The sequence below is a fragment of the Erythranthe guttata genome, chromosome 13, assembly GCF_056151865.1.
Source record: "Erythranthe guttata isolate IM_541 chromosome 13, IM_541, whole genome shotgun sequence".
Taxonomy (NCBI): domain Eukaryota; kingdom Viridiplantae; phylum Streptophyta; class Magnoliopsida; order Lamiales; family Phrymaceae; genus Erythranthe; species Erythranthe guttata.
This window is the reverse complement of record NC_142545.1, coordinates 15,431,118-15,456,209: the sequence shown is the minus strand read 5'-3', so window position 1 is coordinate 15,456,209 and position 25,092 is coordinate 15,431,118. Positions and strand designations below refer to the sequence as shown.

Sequence of the window (25,092 nt, the reverse complement as noted above, 5' to 3'; positions counted from 1 at the left end):
TATTTTAATTCAAACAAAATTTTCGTTAAAAATATTTTACGCATTTGATTTTTTTTTTCAAATTAAAAAGAAACAAAAATAAAAAATAAAAATGGTGTTTGAGAAAAACAAAATAAGAGAAAAAAACTATTCCAAATTACCAAAGTAGCCCCATTTTCAGAAAATGAATAAATAAACATATGATAAGTAATAAGGTAGGCTGACAATTACTGCACAATTACCAAGAAGTCAGAAATCGCCTCTAGCAAATGTGATTTACTCCAATTTTATAAGCAAGAAAAAAAGTACACCATTTGTGTAAATCAAATTGGCTTCTACGCCATATATGTAATTGACCCTAGAAAAGCACAAACAAATAAAGAAAACAGTTCAATCATTAAATAAAATTTGGTAAAATATTTATTATTATGTCCTTGTTTCTTCTCTTTGTTATTATTTATTAACCATAAATTAATAATCTCGCTCAAATAATATTTTTTTCGGATTCAATTCAGTAAGAAGGTATTAAATTATTAGTTCGATAGTAAATTAAAAGAATTTATCATCTGGGCTGTTTTGTTCCAAGCCCAACAAATATATCTTTTTAATCTGGGCTGTTTTGTTCGGCCCTAATTTCTAGCGAATAGCTCATCACGAAAAATGAGGAGTCAAGCGGCGTCGTTTCAGATATTTCTAAAATTACCATCCGCCCACCCCCCAAAATTAATTTCCATCAGAGGATCATACATACCTAGGGTTTCTCATCTTCCCAGATATTGAATTGTAAAACCCTAGAAACTCATCTCTTCACTCCATCTCTATCTCGCCGATGGCGACAAAATCCCCACCGGCAAGAACTCAGCAACAAGGCGGCGCCGTCGGAAACAAGCCAGGGCTGCGAAAGCCGGTGTTCGTAAAAGTCGACGCTTTAAAGCCAGGTACGAATGGGCACACGCTGATAGTGAAGGTAGTGAGCTCTGAAGCCGTTCTCAACAAAAAGCCCCGCAACCCGAAATTTCGCGGCCCTCAATACCAGAACTCGAAAATCGCTGAATGCCTCATCGGCGATGATACTGCGGCTATCCTCTTTACTGCTCGTAACGAACAAGGTTTTTTTTGCTTTTTTTTTTTTTTTTTTTTTGAATTTTGAATTTTGAATTTTGAATTTTGAATTTTGAATTTTGAATTTTGAGCTGATGTTGATGTTATAAGATCTAATCTAATCAGTTATTGAGCTCATTCATCTGATTATTTATTTGGCTTTTGACTAAATTATTTGACAACGTGACGAAATATGGTTCAAAATACACAATTTTGCATTGGAGAAGTATAGGGATTATGGAATATTTGTTTCATTCTGGGTATTCTGGTAAATGCTGTTTTTTGTATTGAGCGAATTAATGATCCATTTATTTTTGTGGAGGTATTTTTTGTCGCAGTTGTTTTTGTCGTCGTGTTAAATTAGTGCTACATCTGCCCCTTTATAATATGTATTGTATACATTTTTTATAATAAATAGATGAATATGGTACATATGTACTATAATATTAAATTTGAGTAATGTCAAGACTCATGATATTGATGAATAATGTATGTATGGTGGACTCTATTTTGTCGGGAACACAGAGAAAGGCTTATACTACGGAAATTATGAGTTGATCATGTAGTAATTGCACTTTTTAGCTTATGTATTTTGCTTCTTCCAGAGGCAATTATATGTTCAAGAAACATTTCATTTTGCTACAGAATCCGTTTCTGGACTGTGTTTTGTGGAATTGATTTATTTGTTTAACTCGTCTTACTGATTTCTTACGTAGTGGTGATATATCTAGGCTTATTAGTTAATGAAAAGGTTCACTTTCCTTGCAGTTGATTTGATGAAGCCAGGTAACACTGTGATACTTAGAAATGCCAAGATTGACATGTTCAAGGGGTCAATGAGGCTGGCTGTAGATAAGTGGGGCCGGATCGAGGTTGCCGAGCCTGCAAAATTTGAAGTTAAAGAGGATAACAACTTGTCCCTAGTGGAGTACGAGTTGGTTAACGTTGTTGATGATTCTTGAAAGTCTCTAGCAAACCTATTGATGCTATTGGTAGTTTGGTTTAATTTATGACTATTGGGTAAACTGGTATATTAGTTTCTCTGGGTAGGTTGTTTTTTTTCCATTAAGGTAATTATTGTTTTTTTCCATTAAGGTAATTATCGTCTTTTTCCATTAAGGTAATTAACGCGGGTTAGGACTCGGATCTAATTTTAGATTAATGTTTGGCTGTGTAAAGAAGACTGCATTGATTATATGTAAGCATGTCTTGAATCCGGCAAAGTTGATCTTTTTTTTTTCTTCATGTTTATTATCGGACTTATCATCCTACTTGTGTAGCTGGAGGAGGATCCAACTTGATTTTTGATTTTCCAGCACTTTCATGGAACGGAATTGGTATACATATTACATTATGAATTTCTATACGGTTTTACTATTTGAAAATATTTGTGAAAATCATACTTAAAAAATGGAATTTACGGAAGATTCGTGATAATCATAATAAAGAAACATTACTGAAGTCGATAAATCATCCATAGCCATTGAAGTCCGCTAAACCTAACATACATTTAAAAACGACCTCATCCCAAGCACACTTTAAGATGTAATGCATTCCTGCCGTCAAATCTCGGAAAATTATACTTTAATGGTTTTCGTGGGTCAACATTCAGACTCGACCACAGTAAAAGCGAAAAAAAAGTCTCTGGCAGTAGTAGTATGTATTAGATGTGCACTCACCACCGCATGTTGAAACCCTAATCACCCATCTGTGATAAAGGAAAAGAAAAATTGTTGCTGATGGTAGTCAAAATGATAATTGTTTCTGTTACATGCAGCCAAAAGTCACACAAAAAAAGCACAGATGTTATCTATGTCCAATACAAACTTAAGCAGAAACAAAATGAGAAATTTGGAATATATCTTCAATCCATAACTCAGCCAATGAGCAGTAATCACAACCCTATAAAGGAAAAAAAAGCCAACGTCAAAGTTTGAATCCGTTGTAATCGCTACATCTCTAAATTGTTTGGCTGTCGACGGAAAATATGAACAAGTTGCATACTTAGAAATTATACAGAAATATTTCCAACTCAATTAAAGAAACAATTATGCAGCCTCATGCACTTGGTGTATCATGCGCTTCTTAAGGAGGGAAAAAAATGCCATATAAGTTGCGAGCATTTACAAATATCAATAATCATTCTGACTTCGACAAATCAACTAGCTCCGTTCATCTTAGCATTTGATAGTCTAATTAAAAAATAAAACGAAAAACAGAGGAAATCGGGCATTTCTTGTGTTGAGCTCATTCATGACTCTATTTATCAGGCCTTCTCCTAGTGCACATGTAAATAAACTTCGCTGGTGAACCATCCAATATTCATCATACACCATCGTTGGAATCTGATGAATACCACATATTAGCATGATCTATACGCGGCTAGATTAGCAAAAACTGTAGCTAAATAGGTAACAAATGATTATTCTTATGGAAAATGACTTCCTCGGTTATGACCTATTTATCCGATGCTTAGCAAAGCATTTCATTCATAAATAGTCAAGGAAAAACTACACGTTTCATGAATAAGCGATAGTCACTAATTTCAGACACTAACATCGTAGAGTTGTCTACTGGCTTACTTGTGAATTTTGAAAATGAATACTGTATGAGGCACCAAACTTATTACCTAATTAAGGCGTCAGAGAACTTTTTTCTATACCCACATTCTAATTTAGAGTAATTGATGCTAATAATTGTTTTCAGACTTCACAGTTTCGTATACAGACTCTCTAAGAACGGATCTAAAACTAGGAAGATTGTTTGGTGGTTCTTGACAGGGGACTAAAGAGAAGAGAATCTATGAACCGAGCCCAATGCTTTGTATTGCTTAAGATGTAGCTAAAGCCTACTGTAGAAAAGGCACCACAAATCATTACACCAATGAATTATCACAACTTTTGGCCCCGAAATACCACAAAACTCAAGCATAAATTACTATCTCCTTTTGACACAATCATGAGGATGGTTGAAACACGAGACTTACAGAACTCGGAACAATATTCAACTGAAAATCAACAAGGTATTATTATATTATTCAGAAGATCACAAAAGACTGGTCTCCATCATTACTCAGAGGTCATAAGTTCAAACTCATGTATAGATCCTACCTACTATAGCAAGGTTACGTTTTAACTTTTTATCTCTCTTTACTCCAGGTCATCTTGTATGTAGCGTCGTCCATATAGGGTCTCTCTACTTGGATAAATCGCAAAAGGAATTTTTTTGTGACAACTAACCATCTCATCTATAATGAATTAGGTAACACATGCTTCATTATCTTCATGAGATAAAAGAATAAAATAACTTCACCTCCTTTTCACGACCTTCATCTAGTCCTTTTTAGCCCTACAAGATGAAAAAGAATGCCTCTTTTATTTTGAGAACTTGGTGTTGAACCTTAAATATAACAATGTACAAAATAACAATAAAAAATTGGTGTGATGGATAAATGTCAAAAAACTATCTGTTGTGTTTATTTTCTGAAATATGACCTACTGTCAGAAAATTGTCTAATAGTAAGTTAAATTGCCTAAATTGAAGTTCCTATGCATACTTAACCACTAAAACCTTATCATTTCCCTGAAAAGTAGGAGCTAGAGTTCGATCAGGGTCATTTCTCAAGGAAAATATACTCGAAAACTAAACAATAAGTGTGGCCATTTATCAAAATACACTGCCAATCAAACTAATCTGTAATCATAATTGAGAAAGATGAACATTTTAAGGCACAAATATATCCGTTCCTGAACCGGAAAACAGAAAAGTACATCAATACAACAGAACGACACAATTGTAGGTGCGGAAAATGTGGAACCAGAGAGATGAAGAATATCTTAGTTATTAAAAGCCGCACATAAACAAATATCACATTCAACTGGAAGATCACATAAAAGTCAATTCAAATACAAACAGGAATTACGGCAAATTCGATAGCTGTAAGCATTGAAAAAAATGTAAATAAATACCTTCAATATTCCAAGCGTGGATTCGTGGAGCAACGGAGAGCATGGAAGTCAACAGCGCGGAGGCAGTTGCAGTGTGGTAGGGCAACATCGACGCCGCAACACAGCTCATCTCCACAGGCGACCTATTGCAAGCGCGCATGTCAGGCATCCAATTGCATTAAACAGAATTCCACGCGCATCGATTAAGGTGAAATTCGATTCGATTGAAAGAATTACCTGAAAATGCGAGCGGATAGGGGTTTTTGAGATGGGGTGCGAAATGCAGAGGCGGAGGCGGAGGCAGAGGTACTAGGCTTGACACCGGCGGAGAATCTGGCAGTGGCGCCTCTGGCAGATGAAGTGGCGGAGCGCAGGACTGACCTGGCGGCGAAGGAGGCCATGACGGAGGCAGAAGTTTTAGTGTAAAGAGATCGTCGGCGCCCAAAACAGAGGTAGGGCTTTTTGGGGGTTTAGTTCTGTACCGGATTTTGCTGATGGGTCTCTATAATAATAAAATAATATCATAATAGTAATAATCTACTATACACTATTGCAAAAAGTTGGGGAAATTACATTACAGTTCTCACCGCTCAAGTTTTTACTAATTTCACATTTGGTCCTCATGTTCACGGAAAACACATTTGGTCCCTTTGTTCCAATAATTTAAACATTTTTTGTCATTTTCGTCAATTTGCCGTTAGTCCGTTAGTTTAGGCAGTAATGCTCACACGCTTTGATTCCGTTAGTGAAACATAGATGACCAAATGTATTTATTTTTTTAACATGGGTAACCAAATCTGAAATCGGCACAAACTTGAGGGATGAAAATTGTATTTTCTGCAAAAAGTAAAAGGCCCATTTATAGTTGAATTATTTCCAGAACTGAATTTTATAATTTGACAATAATAATAACTAGCACAAGATTCTCAATATAATTTAAATAAGGTTATAATTAATGAAATCTAATAGTGTACGTATGCTATCTTTTTTTCTTCTGTTCATTTTTAATAAACTGGTGAAACTAAAAGGTGTACCATACTATGATAATATGATTGAGCAGTAAAATACGAAATAGTGACATTTAGAATATATAAATAAATTGGAAAGAATATAGTAATACTGTTACGTAATAGTAATATATAATCAAGAACAATATTGTATTAATTAATGGTTCGGCCCATTTTCCAGATGACACTGTGCAACAGTGGAACACAAATTCCTTGAGAATTATTATTATTATCTGTATCGCCTATTTCTAGACTATTATTTGAAGACCTAATTAGATCCGGTTCATGTTGTCTGCAGTACGAGGTTCCTTTACAGACCGGTTCAATTCCAATTAGCCGGCCAAGAGTTACACTTTGGTCAGGGAAAAACGACGCCGTTGACTGCAACACACACACATATTATCAACACAGCAAACTAGCTAGTAGTACACTTCAAATTTGAATGTTGTGTACTATTTTCACCTCGGTATCAAGATTGGAGGATGAAAGTGATGAGAAACTTGAGGAACGGCCGCGGAGGCCGGAGTTGCGAGGCTGTGGCGGCGGCGGCACCACCAGCTGATGAGAGCTTGAATTCATTAACTCTCCAATTAGACCAAGAGGCCATCCATTCATAATCTGACCATTACCCTAATAATAAACAATATAATGCATGCCACAAATTAATTACTACTAAGTAAGAATTCGACATATGAATATTCGAAAATCGAAGATATACACAATACAATAGAAAGTATATATCTCGATTTCATCATGGACCAAAGTAAATAAATACCTCCATGAATATTCTTGGCACGCAGAAACCCCGAGAATTACGATCATTCGAAAAACTAAATTATAATTATAAGTAGCGTCGTTCGTTGATTCGAAGTCCGTCATGAAGTCTTGGTAGTTGAACATAGAAAAGTCTGTAGCCAGGCCCCCATGGAAGACTTAAGTCCTCTTTATTTATAACTATTACTTGTCGATCGGTACTTCGAGAATTTTCTTTAATTCATTATCGACGACGCAATTACACGCCATTTTAAATTTCAATTCATATATATATTATATCGCCTTTTTTTTAACGAGGATAGTTACTTGTTCACCAGTTTATTAATTAATTATATACCGAAATTATTCGGTTCATTCATCCAACTTGCAGCTTTAATTATCATATGTACGTTATCACCTAATTGCCAAACTTCAACTCTGTTTTTCTGGCAGTGACTAAAATGGTAATTCAACAGTCAAATTATGCTAAAAGTAATTAACCAGTACTGGGTAAAAGTAATTACGCAAGGTGGGCAAAGATGGAAGCTATCATTAGTGGTCACAGTGTTTTTACCATTTTACCCCCAACATAATTATTACCTTACATTTACACCTTTGCATCTTTTGGACCCATAATCTCGTGACCGGGCTGAAATGGGCCTCCAACAAATTCAGTAGGACTGCCCATTACTTTCTTTTTTACCCACTTTTATTTTATCTTTAATTTATTTTTTAATAAATATGATTGGGGGGCACACAATAAAATTAAAGCATGCTGGAAAACTAAGCAAACATATATTGGGTTTTATCTATCCTACACCCGGTGAAGGTTACACCGGGTGATTTTTTACCGTTGATCTACACACACCAATGTGGGTGTGTGTGTGTTTGTGTGTATATTAATGGTAAAGATCTACCCGGTGTATTTCACCCGGTGTAGGATCTCAAAAGCCCATATATTGCATAGGAATTCAAGGCTTTATTTATATTCAAAAAAATCAAAGTCAATAAAGACTTTGAACCGTGAAGATTAAGTTTAACCTAAAAAAAAAAGTTTGGGCAAATTTAAAGGTGAAATAAAGATTGGCGAGTCCCGTCATCTGCGGAAGAATTAGACCGGCATCTTTTAATTAATAATATGCTACCTTTTATTATTAATTTTTAAATATATATATATATATATTTTTTATAATTTTCTAGAGCAAGAAAATACAAGAATAATAAAATAAGAATTTGTCACTTTTTGGCTTTTGGATTTGTATCATTAAATATGTTCACGATCTTTCCATTGTTTTCAAAATTATCGACAAACTTGGGACAGTGGGCACTACTCCTTTCACAAGTGGCTATCACAAATGCTGGTCTATTGAATTTCATGATTTAAAGTTTTAAACCAATTAATTTGAGGAGCGATTGTAATTATCTAAATATGAGAGGTTTTTTCGTAATTCAATGTTACGTTAAGGGGTGATCTTAATTTTTTACCCATAGAAAAAGTATGAACATAAGAATAAAATTAAACTGCAAAGGACAAAAGAGTACAAACAATCAACCCTCAATCTGTGACAAGATTTACTTTAATTACATTTTTAACAATCAAATCATTACACTTTCTGGTAGGTGAGTTGTTGTGTTGGGGATCATAATTAACCACACCAGTCAACATAATATATATACATAAACCATGACATATATATAATTAAAATAGACCTATTTAATTAGAGATAGGTTAATTCAGATTATATAATAATTAATATACAATTTACTCAATATTATATATTTATATATAAAATACATCACACAAGCAAAGTACAACAACATTAAAAAAGCCCATATTTCAGTCCTTCCAATATTGCAAAGTATGCAGCTGTGGATCGGAGAACACACAAAAAGGAAAAAAAAAAAAAAAAAAAAAAAAGGAGCACATAAATAAATCTATAGTTTCATTTTGCTAACACTTGAACATAATTTAAGAAACCATAATCATCAATGGCATTTCTGTAAATAAACTGTTTTTTTAAATCTCAAGGCATGTTGTTTTCTTCTTCATATTGATACTGATCTTCTTGGTTCTGATATCCTCCCATGGCGTTTTCGCGGTTAAACTCACCGGCGTTGTTTTCGCTGTTGTTTTCGTAATAATTTCTGTTACCGTACAACTGATCGTTATTTCTTGGCCGGACCGATCCCCGGAGATTCTGGTACGGATGGTTGGTGCTGTACTTCTCGGTGCTGACGTCATAATAGTACTTGCCGTTTTCCAGTGACCTAGTGTCGCTCAGTCCCTGTGGCTGGAAACCGCCGCCGTTGTTGTTGGAGCGCCGCTCACGGCTGCCGCCCCTGTAGTACTCTTGCGGCTGGCTGTTGAAGCTGCTCCCGCCGCCGGCGTTGTTGTTGTTGTTGTAGTAGTACTTGTTGTTGTTTGTGGCGGCGGTGGTGGTGGGGTAGCTTCTGTAATACTCTGTTTCTTCGGTTTCTTGCTGGCCATTGTAGTATTTTTGTTCGCCGTTGTAATAATTGTTGTTGTTATTAATGGTGTCGGGGTCTGTTGTGTAACTGTTTTCCTCCGCTAAAGTTGGGCTGTTGTCGGTTACGTCTAATTCCGGCTGAGTGACGTAAGCAACGGGGTTGTAGTTCTTTGGGAGGTACTTGTGGAGTGGCTGCTTGGATTCTGTCGTGGCGGTGGTGGTGGTGGATGGTTCGCCGGTGGTGGTGGCGGAAGGAGGGAGTTGGCCGGATTCGTGGCCGTAGAGGCCGTAGCCGTTCTCGTTTTCCGGTAGGAAATTAGGGTTTTGCTCAGCTGGTTGTTGAGTGGTCGGAGATTCTTTGTTGTTGTTGTTTGAAACGACGACGGTTTTGGAGGTAGTGCTGGGAATCTTGTTGAAGAATTGGCTATCTCTTGCATGAGTGTGGTGCAATGAAGCAAATGCAAAGAGTGTAAGAAGAAGGAAGAAAGAAAATTGCTTGGCTGAGGAAGCCATATTCAAAAGGATATAGATAGAGAGATTATTTAGTGTGTGTGTGTAGTGTGTCTAGTGTAGTGAACTTCTTGTGGTTTTCTATCTTTTTATATAGATGGCCAACCACAGCTAGTGTGTGTGTGTGTGTGTGTGTGTGTGTCTACATATTTCAAACTTATGGGGTGCAAATGGTGGTGGTAGTGTAGGTGAAGAGTGGGTCCCATTCACATATGGGACATTATTTTTTAAATTTTATTTTTTTTGTAATTAGGATTTTGTATGTATGTTGATGGGAGCTTGTTTGTACTCGCTACCATATAGTATATTTTATGCGCCATTAATAAATTCAATTTTTATGTAATCATCGACTATATGGCCTTTTCATTAAGTAAAATACAAGCATACACCAAAATCATTTAATCTTTTAAGTATTTAATTCGTACACAATTTGTCTTCACTTTGTTGCAACTTGCAATACAAATTAAAGAAGATGCAAATAAAAATTGAGAATTTTAATTTAATTTAATTTAAATTAGAAGATGGAATGCAATAAATAAGGTCACACACATATAGATGAAGAAAAAAAAGGAAAAACGGAAAAGAAGGAAAAAGTAGGAAGGGGGGAGAAAACGGAGGGAGGTCCGGTTAATTATGCGTGGATTGTGGGTGGGTGGGTGGGGCATGAAAAAATGATAGTCCTACCATTGAGTGCACAAAGAGCATGTGCCCTTCAAAATATTAATTAAACCTTGCACCAAACTTTTCTTCACTTATGGAGGTTTCATGGGGTTGGGGGACCCCTCCTCCATATTCATTCACAATTTGCATGCCTATCTGCATATTATGGGGTGTGAATGAATCGACTCGGGCTAAATACATGTTTGTTTATGTTTATTCGATTTTTTTATTGGATTTTTAAAGTTGTGTTTGAGGTAGGTTTTATAAGCAATCGAGTCGAGTTCGAATAAGTTTTAATTGAGCCAGCTGAACACGATTGGTAGCTTATCGAATATATATTATTGAAACTAATTAAGAACTCAACGAGACCATTTAGTTAAAATCATCACTTATATGTTATTATTATAATCTTTCTTTCTTTTTTTTTGAGAAAAGGAAAAGAGGTTCTTTTGCTTTTGCAAAGACTACTAAAATTGAAATGAGGGAGGCCCCCATCCGTTAGGCAGGTGATCAAATAATCATTAATGTCTTGTTTGGTTGTCAAGATAAAATTATATAATCTATTGAAATCTTAATTATTGCATCGGGCCTCATGACATCCAACAAAAAAACTACCTAAAATACAAGATAATCTATGATAACATAATATTTACGGGTCAAACCGACAAGTTACTGGAATGCCAAACATCAAACAAATCCAATTAGTTAGTTAATCATGACTAATCTAAATCTTATATATGCCAAACTCACTTTCATTTCATGGGCTCCATTTTTAAATGTTTGCTAGGATGGAGTTATCACACTTCATGATTAGTATTCAATGGCTTTTAATTTTTTCGGTTGCCTATTTATGCTTGATATAACTATAGGAAAGAATCGTTGTTGCAAGGAAGATTGTGAGATTCAATATTTTCATTCATTGTGCGGCTCACTTGTTTTATTTTGATAGACAACTAATTTGAAATTGAAATATGGGGAATCAATAAGTGGTTCACTTATTGAATTAGGCGTTATTACTTATTACTAGCCTCCCATGTTATTTTCATGCTTTTAAGGATGCATGTGGCTTGTATTCATTATTATTTTCCTATTTCCTACAATGAAAAAAGTCCAAAAATTGGTATTCGATGGATGCCGGGCTAAGTTTGCAAGCTGTTAAAAACAACTTATAAGTTGTTTAAGAGTTTATTAGTTTTTAAAATTTAAAAACAAACTGACTTATAAGTTTATTAGTCAAACACTTCAAAAATTAATTCTAAAAATAAGACTCAATAACTTATCAGCATGATAGCTTATCGACTGTTTAACATGAATTTAACCCAACGGACTCATTAAGAGTTTCGCTTAGGTGGACCACCCCTCTGCAGCTTAGTTAAGAAGAAAATATTTACCGTGGATGAAACATCACGGAATTGATTAATTTAATTTCCAAATTATAGGAGCTATGTATTTTATCCAACCTTTTGAACACAATAATAATAATCTTAATTACTAAATCGTACGGCGCTGATGACGCTAAATAATTTGGGAATTGGGGGAATTAATGAAAGCAGGTGGTTTCTCTAAATCACAGATTAAGTTAGTTAAATTAGGGTTTGACTAATCAACCTTTTCAATTTGTCAACATCTTTACCCATGTCTTTTCTTGGGCTAAGCGCGAAATTCTTGCGCGATTAGCGGGGTGCAAATAATTTCATGCAGGTCCACAAAACAGCATATTTAGTTTCCCTCCATTTTTAACCACTCCGAAATATATATATAATAAAATAAATAATAACTAGTAAATATATATAGAAATAATATTAATTACTCCCTCCGTTTCTAAATAATTGTCACTTTTCACTTTTTACAAATATTAAGAAACTCAATAAATATATCTTCAATTTAGAAAAATCATATAAAAATGACTAAAACAACATTTAATATTTAATAATTTATAAGAGAAAATTAATGAATAGAGTTTCATTAATAAGGTTAAAACAGGAAAAATGCATTTAATGCAGTATTGTAAATCTAAAGTGATAGATAATATGAAACAAAAATATTTTAAAAAAGAGACAATTATTGTCGAACAGAGGGAGCAATATATAAAATTACGAATTTAACTTTTATTTATTTATTTATCTACTTATTCTTCAATGTGTACTGTACATCCATTTCTCTGAGGCCATGTGCGTTGCTTGTTTGTTTTCAACTGAGTCCCCTACCTATGAACATCAACAAAAAGGTCCACTTAGGCAGTTATCCTTCCTTCCAGAAGTGTATACAATATTTATCCACACATTTGAATATTTAAATATCTCACTAGCACACCGAAGAACAAAGATCTGAAGAAACGATGAAGAGATTCAAATGAGTTTGTTCTACACTTTTTCTCACAAAATAATTTGTTACATAGATGGAAAAGAAGGATTGTCTCAATCAAACGGAATGTCAACAGAAAATGCCAAGACCCCATTCAATATGGTGGTACGACCAGAACATAACGACGGGGAAAAGATCTGAAAGTAGAGTTTGGGAGAGAGGCGGAGTTCTCAGGGTTTGACCGATCACCTGAGCTTTTTGGGTTGTTGGGAAAAAGGGTTTCATGGGCTGGATTTTTTTTTCATTAATCCATCTGGGCCCGAAATTTCAGCAAATCAGAGCATATATAAGATTTAGATTTTTTATCCAATTTTAAACATATTATATATATAATTGATAATTGGTAATTAATATAATAAAATCAATTAATTAATTAATTAATACATCCACACAGAAGAGAGAGATAAATGATGATGCTTTCCAACTGCTAATATACAAATGGAACCCAGAAAACAGAAAAAAGATGAACATAATCAGCTCAAATTACAGTCACGTGTGAAAATTCCCCTGAAGAAATAAAGAATAATAAATGAATTCAGGTATGGTCAAACGGAATGGGATCCCAAAACAAAAGAGAGAGCAACAAAAGATTGGGAACAACAATCGGAATCAAGGGATTAACGTTACTGCCCAGCCTCTTCCTTCTCAGTCTTTCCCGCACGTATTTTTTCCTCTCTTCTCCGCCCCACTCCGCCTTCTTCAGCCCGTCGGCTAAAACCAGCGGCGGAGGCAGTTGGTATGGGCATTTCGACCGCCAAGAGGTCTCCGGCAGCCCCAATCTCGAAGCTCTTTTGAAGAACTGTAACAAGGCCCACCTCATGAGCGGCGGCGGAGATGAGGCGGCGGAGTGGTGGCAGAGGAGTGGAGGGTAGTTCCAGTGGAGATAGCAGGGGATTTGAGTGGCTATGAATAGCTGAGAGTGGAGGGGAGGTGCGGTGGTGGTTGGGTTGGTCAGGATGTGGGTCAACGCGTTTACCTTTTGCTCCCAACTTGTGTTCTCCATTTTCTTCTCGTTTGCTTTTTGTGGGAGAAGTGATAATTGTAGATGGATAAAAGATCACAATTGATGACCATGATGATGACGTATACAAAAGAGTGGTTAAGAATTAAAATTCCTTCTATTTCAATTCTTTTATAATGATATATATAATAACAATTTAGGGTGATTTATCACGATTTTCTTTTGATTAAAAAAATGAGTAATTAGACTTAAAATTGTATGTAAAATTATAAATAAAGAATATTTACTCTATTTTTATTATGTTTTTTTACTACATATATCATTTTTGTTCAATATTTGATGTGCAATTAATTATCCTTGACAATATACACATTAATATGAAGATGGCATTATAAATGGAAATAAAATAAAATAAAAAACTAATTGAGAAAAATAAAAATAAAAATGAGCAGAAATAAAAAAGAAAAAAAAGGAGAGCATATTTTAATCTAAAATTGAAGTATGAATTCATCTTACAGCAAAAGATGGTTGGTTGTGTGTCTCAGAAGGGGCATTTGCAAGGTTGGATTCCCCAGGATAGTTTGGAATATTCATCCATAGTTCTATCACTGCTGAATCTTCCAGAACCTGCTGTGCTTAGAATACTCATCTTTGTCCATTTCTCTTCATTCACAAACTCTCTATCTGCCATTGCCTGTGGTAGTAATAGTAAATTATATTACTATTAATTAGTTAATAATAAATAATGATAATAATAATGCTCTTTCATCCATTGCTGTTGAACAATTAATTTACCTGAGCCTCGAGATAACTGGAAAAATCAGACCCCAGCAGATAAAAGTCTTTCCCGTCTTCCACAGTGTCGCACAACGACTTGAAGTAGTCTTTGAAGCCAAAGTAACCATCTCGAACCATTCTACAAATAATATATATAATCGCAATTCTTTCACAAGTTGATAGAAATGCGATCGAGTTTATACAACCATGGTATATATAGAATGTAATAATAATAATACCTTACGACTCGAACAAACTGGATAGGGACTTCAGAAGTAGCTTTCTCTCGTAATTGTGGAACCTCGTGTACTTTAGCACCAAAGAGAAACTGGGGGCAGAAGGAGAATAAACAGTAAGGTTTTATTGACTATGATTGAATATAAATATGTGTATTTGACTTTGTTAGCATTACCATGTTCTCTGATCCTACTTCTTCAGCGATTTCGACTGTTGAACCATCTGCAGTGGCTAATAGTAAGCACCCATTCATCAGAAATTTCATGCTGCTTGTTCCTGATGCCTCGTGCCCTGCGGTGCTGTAAGGGCCCATAAAGAAAAATACAAAACAAAAACAAAATTATTTGGTGAGTGAACAAAGCCACGACTTCCCATTCATGAAAGAACCGAGGATGGCAGACCTGATATGCTGTGAAAGGTCACTGCCTGGGATAACCATCTCAGCTACAGAAACATTGTAATCTGGGATGAAAATCTGAAACGGAAACAATCAAGTGAATTACTAGTGAAAGATCTTTAAAGCAGGGATTTGGGGCAACAATTCCTGTACGACCTTCCTTCCCTAAAAAGATAATTAGTCGAGCACCTCAAGGAAAATATGTAATGTTTCCCATCCGATACTAGAAATATTGAAGGTTATGCATCTATCTAGCATGTGTGTATGCATACATACATGAAGAAATGCACAAGATGAATAGACTATGTAGCATCATGCCTTCTATATAAATATCTCCCTTTTGTGATTGCATATTTGCGTTAGCTAGTTTCTTTTAGAAGCAACTTATTATTGGTTGATGAATTAAACACAGAAATGACATATAATAGATCTCTTATTCACTTAAGAAATTAACAAAGGAGAACATTTGTTGCTCTTCCCGTACCAGTTTGAGGAGATCCCCAACATCAGCATCGTTGTTGACCTTTTCTGCCACAGCATGACAGAGTTTGATGATCTTCTTGGCAATTTCGTAACCAGGAGCAGCTTTACCTCCGATTATGCAAACACGAGGCACAACCTTCTTCCTGTCACTCTCATTCATATTCTTTGACAAACACATGTAGACAGAGTAGAATGCCATAAATAACACAATCTTGGTCCCACGGAAAATATAATTAAGATAATCTCTCAGGTTGACTTTTAGTTAATTCTTGAGTCATCGTGGTGGATTTCAATTTCATCACATTTGGAATGACTCGAAAACGCAGCACGAAAATACTTGAAATTGTGAGAGCTGCATTTTTTGCTTACACAAAAAGCAGAGTTTAACAAGCAGAGGACAAACTAGAAATTCATAGTCGGTGACAAGAAAACAAGCTCATACTGCATATTCCTTAGTTGAAGTTTCAAGATTCAAGGTAAGTCATAAAACATGTGATACCTTAATACAGTAGTACCGATGGATGATGCCCAGTATATTCAACAATTGTCTTTTGTACTCATGTATTCGCTTCACCTGGACGTCAAACATTGCATCTAAACTGACCTGCAGCCAACATACAATTCATGAGAAGATGATATTATAAAAAAATATTGAAGCAATTAGTAGAACAAAAAAAATTAACCGCTCCAGAGTATAATATCCACAAACCTCAACTCCTGTCAAAGTTTCTATGTACTCTGCGAGCCTAATTTTATTTATTTTCTTCACCTACACATACATATATAGGTCATGAGTATAACATAAAAGAACCTATCTGGTCTTACTAAAGAGTATACAGTAAAGCAGTGAAAGGTGGTAGGTACCATTCTCCATTCTTGTTGTAGAACAGGATTTGATGCATGTTCTCGTAGACCTACCAAGAGGTCAACATTACGAATCCATTCTTCTGTTCCAAGCCATTTTGAGATGAGAGAACACAAGCTAGGATTGCTCACCACTATCCACCGCCGCTAATAAATAAACATGTCAGAAATGTGAAAACACGCCATGTATCAGAAATATTCCACTCGATAAGATAAGTAAGTGAAAAAAAAATCAATTATTTTTTAGAACGGGAGTGGTGTAAGAACTGTAAAAGGAATCAATGTTCTATTTCAGATTGCATGGCCAGGCAAACATAATAAGTAACAGGATATGTTATCTATATGTGTCTTGTCAGATTTTATTTTGTTGTGAACTCGAATGAAGTCTAAAGCAGACGAGATTATAAGAAGCAGAAAAAATGTTACGAAGCAAAGAAAGGATGGATTCAGGACAATTTCAGAAATCTAAAAAAGCTTGAGAAGGGGTCCTCTGATACATGCAATTTAAAAATAAAAATAAAAATAAATCACATTATAGAAGGGAATGATTGTGCCATCTAGAAGTATACCTGTGTTACTCCATTTGTCTTGTATTGGAACTTCTGAGGCCACAGGTCATAGAACTCCTGATAAGGGAAATAAGATCTATGTCACTCGGGAAGAAATCATTTCTAAAATCAAAATGCATTAGGAAGTATAAGAAAAAAATATTTATTAATGGCAAATGGATAGATGTCTTTCTTTTAGTTACACACTACATGGTAAACTCTAAATTGATATTTTCACCATCTTAGAAATTTGAACTGAACATTCAGCAAAAAAATATAAATAGTACTCTGCTCACTCTCTCACATAAGTACTGACAAGAGTGATAATACTTGTACCTATAATCTTTCCCATCAAAAGGGGTACCTCCATCCCGTTATTACACATAAATTGAAAATAATAATAATAATAATAACATTTTTAATGAGAAAAAATATATGATGTAAAATTTCATCATTGAGCTTGTTACACTCGGTCAACTAGGAACAGTTAATGAAGTGAACGAACATGACCAGTAAATCTCGTAAAGAATATTCTTATTTTATACCATGAAGGTCGCGGCAAATAAAAAGCAAAGGAAATTTTGCATATCATTCTCTAGATTACCTTGAAAACTCTTGTTTTGAGTAATTCGTAATGTAATCTGGATACGCCATTCACAGTGTGACTGCAGATGATTGACAAGTTTGCCATCCGAATAGTCTGTCAGCCAAAAGGAAAAGATTGTGTGTTAAGCTGTTGTTTTAGATTCGTGAGATACAACCATAGAAGAGTAAATAAAAATATAAATACCACCTGGGGTGATTATTCATTTCAATGGGACATAGAAAGCATTAAATGAATAATATTTTTAGAAACTGAAAACAAACACTGGTAGGCAATCACCAATAAACTTGGGAATTATTCACCAGACAGGCTAGTTTCAGAAACTTGACGAATAAGGAAATTACAGACTCTGTCCAATAGAACAGGGTTTCCTATCCATCTATGCCTATCAAATTATTTCCAAATTACAAATAAACCATAATGGTCTCATATAGTGTTTGTTACCTTTACGGTACCTTCCGCCACAATTGACATCTGGTCAAGTCTACTGTAGTCCTGGCCAATCTTCTTTTTCAGTTCTTCCATGAAATTATGATTTATATCATATATTATCTGAAATCAAAGATGTTCAGAAAAAGTTCATAAACAACCAAAAGAAGATCGGTGTTCCATTTTGATAATCTATGCATGTTGCTGTAAATGTAATCCGGTATCATGTCTTTCTTTTTCTCTTTTATGGAAACTTATATTCTGAGAAGAAAAGGTGGTTCTAATCTATGCATGTGAGCAGTAAATGTAATCCCGTATCATGTATTTCCTGCAAATAGAAAACTCACTTGTAAATGACGTGGGAGAAGACTGCCCAGAAGATCAACAGGAATTTTTTCGAGTCCTTCAGGGTTTACTGAGTGACTTGTGAAAGAAAACAATTTACAGACAATCTCCCATGCTCTTTTCCAAGCTAAGCGTTCTTCATCAATAAGCACTCGCATTACCTCAACTATTGCAAGTGAAGGCTGAGTCTCATTTATTTGAAAAGCAACCTGCAAATACACTTTTTAAGAACCTTCATCTGAGCTTCCAGATAGGAACTCTCATTAACATAATGGAAAAAACAAAATAAGAAAATAAAGCAAAATATACTATCCAAACCTCAACAATTGAACTCATCCAAATCATTAAAAAAGGATGTGGAGCTTGACTACAGCATCATAGTGTTGGTTAATAACAGTCTAAGTACTTGCACTAACTTTTATTTAATCCCACTCTACCACCAATTCGCACTGAGGAAACTCGAATAACAAATCATTTCCCACTTCTCATTAAAATCAATAGGAGAGTATGGGGGAAGAAGAAAAAAACACACACAGAAATACAAGACAAAATGCATCAAACAGAAGGTAAAGTTTGTACCAATTATGACCGACTTATCACCATGCTAGCCTAATGAATGGCATATCAGGTGCACACTTCATATCATTAATGAAAATGTAGGATTCACAACCTTATCTGGAAATTCGTCAAAGTTATCATGATCGTCCTTAAACCTCCTGATGATATCTTGTGTTGATGCTGAAACAAAAAAGTATTGCTGCTTTAGTCGCAATTCCTTCCCCTGAAGAAAAGAGGATCGTAATTAGTGAGGACTGAGGACAGCTATAGCTGTACAAACAGAGATGGTATGAGAAGGTCATAATTAGGTTTATTCTATTTAAATCAGGTTTTGACAAAGTATAGACACCGGTGTTGACTAATGTATGATGTGTACCTAATGGAGAATCAATTCCAATATTTTACATTTGAACACAGTTCACTATAAAGACAGAAGAGAAAGTGCTAGTTTTAGAAAAGCTAGAAATAGCTGGCCACATCTATATAAACTTTACGGTTGGAAGTCATATAGGAGTAAGCATAAACTCAATGAAAAGGAAATGAAGAGAAAAGGAAATAACAAAGTATTCAACTTCTACAAACCAGTTTACATCTTACAAGGCTATTGTTCACTATAATTACACAAAACATTCAGCAATCAAAAATATTTTTGTAAACCAACAAATTGACCTGATAAGAACGATCATCAGGGTAGAGGACATTGCTTATGATTTCCGCCTTCTGTCTGTTTACTACAGCATTTATGTAGTCTCCAGTGTTATAAGATTCCTGTAATTTTTCCATATGGCAAGATAATGTTTTGCATCGACCAAAAAGATTCATTCAGTGTGTGCAGATTACCAATTAGCATATATGATGTAATCACCAGAAAAACAAAGTATAGGTTACCAGGTCATATTGCCCACTAGGTTTAGCAGCCCATAGCCGAAGATTAATGGCATTCCGTGTTCCATAACCAGGTATTGGGTTGTCGTAAGCAACAGCTTCAACCTACCATCAAACACAAGAAAGCCGAAATGGCTAGCCGTTAAAAATTTCAGGAAAATAAATGTAATGCAATATACAGAGGACTGAGAGGGGAATCAATAATAAAGTTTCTTAAATATGAACGAAACACTGATATATATTATTTATCAAAACTTGGACCGTAAAGGAAACATATACTCACAGTTTCTCCAGGTACCCACACATGGTATTTTACTCCATTTGAGGCTTTCTCTTCAACTGTCCCGTAAAACTTATCCATAAAGAATATTAAGAAGTGGCCTCATTAATCTTAAAAAAAGCACTACAGAGAAAAACTGAAAAAACAATAGAGAACAGGAATTACTTCCAAACCTTCACAGAATATGATACTTGTACCCTCTCTATTTCCCAAGGGTTTCCGAAATTTAGCCAAAAATCTGGCTGTTCATGTTGATAACCATCTACAATAATTTGCCGGAATAACCCATACTGATAACGTAGCCCATACCTGCAGATACAGAGATATTGTCAAATTGTACCAGATATCACTGAAATTGTAGAGATATGGCTTCAATGCAAGTACATCTTTTCACTAAGCTACTAAGCAAGTTAGCAATGTCACTTCTATGTATATATTTTATGCTTATGGCTTGAACGACAACTTCAGTGGGAAAGCTACATATCATCAATAATATTAATAAGTAATGGCTAAGGATCAAGGCATAACTTCATAATCAGAATAAATTTCTCAATTTAGAAAAATGGCATTTCTAGTTCAGCAATAAACAAAATTGAGCACTCGAGGTTTGACTGGCAAGTGGCACCTACTTTCCTAATGTCCATGGAACATATAATGAAGTCTAGGCAGTATAAACTGCTGTCAAAAAAGAAAAAAACAGCCCATGATCAAAACAAGATGCAGCCATGAAGGAAGTGAAATGATGAGACACCCTGCTTACGTGAAACAGATAGAAATCAACGCATGGAGTAAATTAGGAAAGGAAAACAAATAGTGTTGATGATCTACTCCATCCTCGAACTACATGAACCACAGCTGAACAAACATTGCGTTGCAAAAGGTTAAAAAATATATGCAGACATAAAGTTGAAAAGATTACTTTTCCTAGAGGAGAATAATTGCAGAAGATCTCAAATTCTTGGATATCATGAGCAACGAAAACAGAAGTTCGCATTAGCCATGCATGTAAATAAGATTGAGACAAACTAAGACTAAGTAACTCAATATATATTATGTCATACCCCATTGCTGGATAATCCAGTGTTGCCAATGAATCCATTTGGCAGGCTGAAAGCCGAGCTAAGCCGCCATTACCCAGGGCCGCATCTCCTTCCTTTGGATGAAAATGGATATATGAGTGACCGCATAGGACAACTTAGACTATTCATATGCCCCAAAAAGGGATAAGATATAACTTCAGCTACCAAATTCGGTATAAAAGGTTTGGGGATCTCCATGCCAAATTCGGTTGTTCTATCATATACTAAAATTACTTGTTATTTCCGGGAAAAATGACCATTTGAAAAGACAGTTCAAACAAAGGGAGTAGAGTTGTAAAAAGACAGTTGGCATAAAAAGTACTCAAACCAATTTATTGCAAATATTCATCCTTAAATGTACCTGACATCTAACCCAAGACAAGTTAGTCCATGTATTTGCTTCAACCAGCATATTCCAGCTCATTTTAGGCGCATATTCTTCTACTGCTTTTGGATAAGAAAGCGGAATAAAACATAATCTATTCCAGTTCAAATAGGCACCCATTTTATTGCAAAAAATAGTTTGATTACTGGTTTCTTCAAACATTAAATCGAACAATACTCAATAGACTGGCATCTGGAATGAGGCTGATGAAGTTAACATTTCGGTGTGAAAAAGTCTAAACCATAAAATAATATGAAATCATTTCTTCAATATTTATCATATCATAAAGATAAATTTACACTATGTCCTAAATCCATGTAAAGATAACAAAATCAAACAACAACAAATACAATTCTGGTAATTCTTCGGCTCCAATAAGTTTTAAAGGGCAAAATTACTCAGTAACAAATACTGCAAGATTGGTAATCAGAAAAGAGAGTTGGGAATATTATTAACCTGCTCAGCTAAAACTTCAAACTCAAATCCAAGTTGGGCTAGAGCATCGGCGTACTCATCTCGAATCCCAAGGTTTATGACACTGTTGGACAATGAGCGACCTGGAGATATATTATGCGTTTTTGTAAAAAACCAAGTGAATGAATATGTTATACTAATAGAGAAGAGTAAGTTAGACAGGGGTATGATTATCTAGACAAGACCAAAAAAGGCCACAGAACATAGATGACCAATACCCATCAGAAACTCAAGTGAAAGGAAATATAGGCGCTTCGGATCCTTTTTCTTAAAATGTTGGTGAGTGTCATGCCACCGCTCAATAAGGCGATCTCTTACACTATGTGATAATGCCTGCACAAAAATCCACAATATACATCAATCACCAATGTTCAATATTCGTGAGACAATCTCAAAAAGCTTTAAAAAATGTGATGTCAGCTAAAAGTCATGGACTACAATGTGAAGTACATCTAACAACCCCCCAAATCAACCCGAGGAAATAATACCAGGGTTCAAACATGCGTTTCTAGTGGATTGCTTCCAAATGTCTATAAGATAAAAGTTCAAGCCCTTGAGATAAGTGCACTACACCCCTGCCCAAGCTTCATGCGCGCAATACGGCTACATAATGCATCTAACGTTCAGACAAAAATAGCTTCTAAGTCTGCTCATACAGTTACTAGAAATTACAGAACAAAAGGAAAACTAAACAGAAGACATACATATTTCATCCTCCAGCAAAACACATCCACATTTCAACAGAGCAAAACTCATTGCCATGGCCCATCGAGCATTCCTCATATAAAAGTCATGTCGCAGCAAACTATGTGGCTAAGTTTGATGGGTAATGAGCTAATATATTCAACCATGATGGATTCTCTTTTTTCCAAGTACATATACATCAATTTGAATTGTAACTCAAGGGAAGTCTCTACCTCCTTGTCTACCTTTTCCCTTACAGTCAACCATACACTAGAAGGGGAAACATTCCAAAATTGAAAATCACATATCAGCAATACGAGACTAACCTTGAGGCAATCAACCAAAACATCCAACAATTATTCATAAATATATAAGAAAACTATCTTAGAGCCGTATTCATACCTGATATGCTTCGAAATCATCAAAACTGAACCTGGACCTTGCCACCGTGAACTCCACATGATGAATGATATCCTTCTGCAGACTCATTGGATCATTCTTCAAAAATTCATCCATCAGTCTGAACATCCTCTCCGCCTTACCTCTGCTCTGCCCCGAGGATTCCAGCCCTAACCCCAATTTCTTGACCACCACCCCTCTTCCACCAGCCTGCACCTGTCCGCGAGTATCATCGCCACCATCAATTGCTTCAATCAATGCATGTTGAATTCTCTCCAGATTTTCAGGATTCTCAATCCTTTTGCCCTCTGAATTAGTAACATAGAACTTCTTAATGAAGAAATCTGCTTCAAACTCGATGGTGGCTCGTTCGATAGTGAGACCAAGGACTTTGAAGACTCGAGTGATAACTTGAAGTAGCCCTAATCTATTTCTCGCTTGGATTATGAATACGGTTGCGTCCGCCGCGTCGTCGTTTAGGAATGTAACAGCAGCCGAGGAGCCCTCCGCAGAAATATCAACATTGCCATTGGCGGTCGAGGCTTGTGGAGGGTTAGAGAAGAAATTGAGAGATCTTAAACCGGGGTTAAATCGGTTCGTCTGGAGGTTTAACGAGGTTGCGAACGGAAGGTGCAGGTCGGGAGTTGATCGAGTGGAGGAAGCGGCGGGGCGGGATGATCCGACGGCAAAGCTGAAGCGCGAGGCCGAAATCGCCGACATTATGCGATAAAAACGACGGAGTTCAACAGCGTGTGCGTGTGAATGTGGAAATCATGAGGCAATTCTTCGTTGGAGACGATATTGAGTGTTGCGGCGGCGGAGCACGGTGGAGCATGGGGGCACGGGATTTGTATGGGCAAGGGAGCTTTTGCCAGAAAGTACACTGATTTTAAGATACGGAGAGAGAAGAATTGAAGTAGGGGAAATTATAATTAAATTACTAATAGTTTAATCACCTTAAATAGAAGAGTGTTAATTAGGCAACTTAAACGGTAATATAATAGCTTAAGCTGTACGTGGGTTGGCTGACTTACCAAAATTACACAAGTTAAACACATGTTTAACGTTGCATTCACTTTTTCTCCGTGAAACTTAACGGTCACATCTTCTACATACCAAGTATTTCCTTTTATAATTAGGGTAAATTAAAATCATCCTAGTTAAGATCATATTACGAAAAAAACCCTTTGTGTTTGGATAATTACAACTACATTTTTTAAGTATAAATTTTCTTGCACGTCTATTTTTGTGATGTTGAATTTAACATAATCTTCTAGATTATGTGAAATATTCTCTAGTCTGTACTTAATTTGTGCAAAATTACAATTTCTGATGCACCACAATCTGATATATACAAACCAAAAAACATATCTTATGATTATCTTGTCTCAAAATGTGGAGCTTGAATGTGATAAAATGGGTACAAATTTGAGAATATTTCATATAATTTAGAAAATTCCACTAAATTTCACACTGCAATGGTGGATGTGTAAGAAGATTCATAGATAATGGTTATCTAATTATGAGGAATTTTTTTTCGTAATTTGACCTTATGGGAGGTGGCTGTAATTTATAATTTATAATTTTTTTTTTTTGAGTAATTTATAATTACATATACCAGAAATATGAATGTATTAATATTTGCTTTACGATTTGTGAAAATTATAGAAGCAAAGATTAATCCTCATAATCGTACTAAAAATAAATAAATCTTCCTATTTTTAAGTATAATAAATAAATATTTATAAGGGGGCAACTATTTTGAATACTAATTTTTGCTTAGTTGAATACTACCTAGTTGAAAACCACAATTGAGTACATATTTTTAAGTTTTTTCTTACTTTAATACCAAAATAAAAATAAAAGTACAAAAATACCCTTTCATACAAAATACTAATTACATCAATTTTTCTT

The 25,092-nt window shown here is 35.3% G+C and overlaps 5 protein-coding genes across 13 annotated transcripts; 1 reads left to right on the top strand and 4 right to left on the bottom strand.

Annotated features, from left to right (window-relative positions):
* Nucleotides 1-668: 668 nt before the first annotated feature.
* On the top strand, nucleotides 669-2,303 carry LOC105968883 (uncharacterized protein At4g28440). Its single transcript, XM_012993571.2, has 2 exons — nucleotides 669-1,088; nucleotides 1,849-2,303. Exons 1-2 carry the CDS (start codon nucleotides 809-811, stop codon nucleotides 2,040-2,042), a joined length of 474 nt encoding a protein of 157 aa, XP_012849025.2. The 5' UTR covers nucleotides 669-808; the 3' UTR covers nucleotides 2,043-2,303.
* Nucleotides 2,186-5,535, bottom strand: LOC105968884 (protein NUCLEAR FUSION DEFECTIVE 6, mitochondrial). Of its 6 annotated transcripts, none has more exons than XM_012993572.2 (4): nucleotides 5,265-5,535; nucleotides 5,049-5,170; nucleotides 4,393-4,428; nucleotides 2,468-2,982 (listed from the first exon to the last, which is right to left on the bottom strand). In XM_012993572.2, exons 1-3 carry the CDS (start codon nucleotides 5,426-5,428, stop codon nucleotides 4,409-4,411), a joined length of 306 nt encoding a protein of 101 aa, XP_012849026.1. In that variant the 5' UTR covers nucleotides 5,429-5,535; the 3' UTR covers nucleotides 2,468-2,982; nucleotides 4,393-4,408. The 6 variants fall into 6 exon arrangements, with proteins under 6 accessions (XP_012849030.1, XP_012849026.1, XP_012849027.1 ...); XM_012993573.2 differs by having other exon boundaries at nucleotides 2,468-2,788; XM_012993574.2 differs by lacking the exon at nucleotides 2,468-2,982 and adding an exon at nucleotides 3,163-3,425.
* A 3,013-nt stretch (nucleotides 5,536-8,548) lies between these two features.
* On the bottom strand, nucleotides 8,549-9,938 carry LOC148766019 (uncharacterized). The gene has a single exon (XM_088811573.1). The coding sequence runs from the start codon at nucleotides 9,766-9,768 to the stop codon at nucleotides 8,812-8,814; it is 957 nt and encodes a 318-aa protein (XP_088667699.1). The 5' UTR covers nucleotides 9,769-9,938; the 3' UTR covers nucleotides 8,549-8,811.
* Nucleotides 9,939-13,187: 3,249 nt separating this feature from the next.
* On the bottom strand, nucleotides 13,188-13,792 carry LOC105968492 (uncharacterized). Its single transcript, XM_012993126.2, has one exon. The coding sequence runs from the start codon at nucleotides 13,790-13,792 to the stop codon at nucleotides 13,325-13,327; it is 468 nt and encodes a 155-aa protein (XP_012848580.1). The 3' UTR covers nucleotides 13,188-13,324.
* Nucleotides 13,188-24,137, bottom strand: LOC105968792 (uncharacterized). 4 transcript variants are annotated; one of them, XM_088811619.1, is made up of 23 exons: nucleotides 23,182-24,137; nucleotides 22,314-22,428; nucleotides 22,078-22,178; nucleotides 21,219-21,310; nucleotides 20,331-20,466; nucleotides 20,161-20,229; nucleotides 19,881-19,982; nucleotides 19,662-19,760; nucleotides 19,105-19,215; nucleotides 18,437-18,643; nucleotides 18,105-18,212; nucleotides 17,661-17,756; nucleotides 17,078-17,134; nucleotides 16,509-16,655; nucleotides 16,354-16,413; nucleotides 16,144-16,248; nucleotides 15,646-15,807; nucleotides 15,166-15,239; nucleotides 14,940-15,063; nucleotides 14,767-14,855; nucleotides 14,546-14,666; nucleotides 14,267-14,444; nucleotides 13,188-13,806 (listed from the first exon to the last, which is right to left on the bottom strand). In XM_088811619.1, exons 1-22 carry the CDS (start codon nucleotides 23,896-23,898, stop codon nucleotides 14,292-14,294), a joined length of 3,045 nt encoding a protein of 1,014 aa, XP_088667745.1. In that variant the 5' UTR covers nucleotides 23,899-24,137; the 3' UTR covers nucleotides 13,188-13,806; nucleotides 14,267-14,291. The 4 variants fall into 4 exon arrangements, with proteins under 4 accessions (XP_088667745.1, XP_088667747.1, XP_012848915.2 ...); XM_088811621.1 differs by having other exon boundaries at nucleotides 22,800-24,060; XM_012993461.2 differs by lacking the exon at nucleotides 13,188-13,806 and having other exon boundaries at nucleotides 14,020-14,444.
* Between the last annotated feature and the right edge of the window lie 955 nt (nucleotides 24,138-25,092).

Excerpts from the sequence above, each read along its gene's own strand:
- LOC105968883 (XM_012993571.2), top strand. The coding sequence starts at position 809 with ATGGCGACAAAATCCCCACCGGCAAGAACTCAGCAACAAGGCGGCGCC. Across the intron at positions 1,089-1,848 it reads TACTGCTCGTAACGAACAAG|TTGATTTGATGAAGCCAGGT; the intron begins GTTTTTTTTGCT and ends CTTTCCTTGCAG.
- LOC105968884 (XM_012993572.2), bottom strand. The coding sequence starts at position 5,428 with ATGGCCTCCTTCGCCGCCAGGTCAGTCCTGCGCTCCGCCACTTCATCT. Across the intron at positions 5,171-5,264 it reads CTATCCGCTCGCATTTTCAG|GTCGCCTGTGGAGATGAGCT; the intron begins GTAATTCTTTCA and ends CGCTTGCAATAG. Across the intron at positions 4,429-5,048 it reads CCACGCTTGGAATATTGAAG|GGCTAAAAAGGACTAGATGA; the intron begins GTATTTATTTAC and ends TTCATCTTGTAG.
- LOC148766019 (XM_088811573.1), bottom strand. The coding sequence starts at position 9,768 with ATGGCTTCCTCAGCCAAGCAATTTTCTTTCTTCCTTCTTCTTACACTC.
- LOC105968492 (XM_012993126.2), bottom strand. The coding sequence starts at position 13,792 with ATGGAGAACACAAGTTGGGAGCAAAAGGTAAACGCGTTGACCCACATC.
- LOC105968792 (XM_088811619.1), bottom strand. The coding sequence starts at position 23,898 with ATGTCGGCGATTTCGGCCTCGCGCTTCAGCTTTGCCGTCGGATCATCC. Across the intron at positions 19,761-19,880 it reads CTAGTGGGCAATATGACCTG|GAATCTTATAACACTGGAGA; the intron begins GTAACCTATACT and ends GAAAAATTACAG. Across the intron at positions 15,064-15,165 it reads GACCTTTCACAGCATATCAG|CACCGCAGGGCACGAGGCAT; the intron begins GTCTGCCATCCT and ends GGGCCCTTACAG.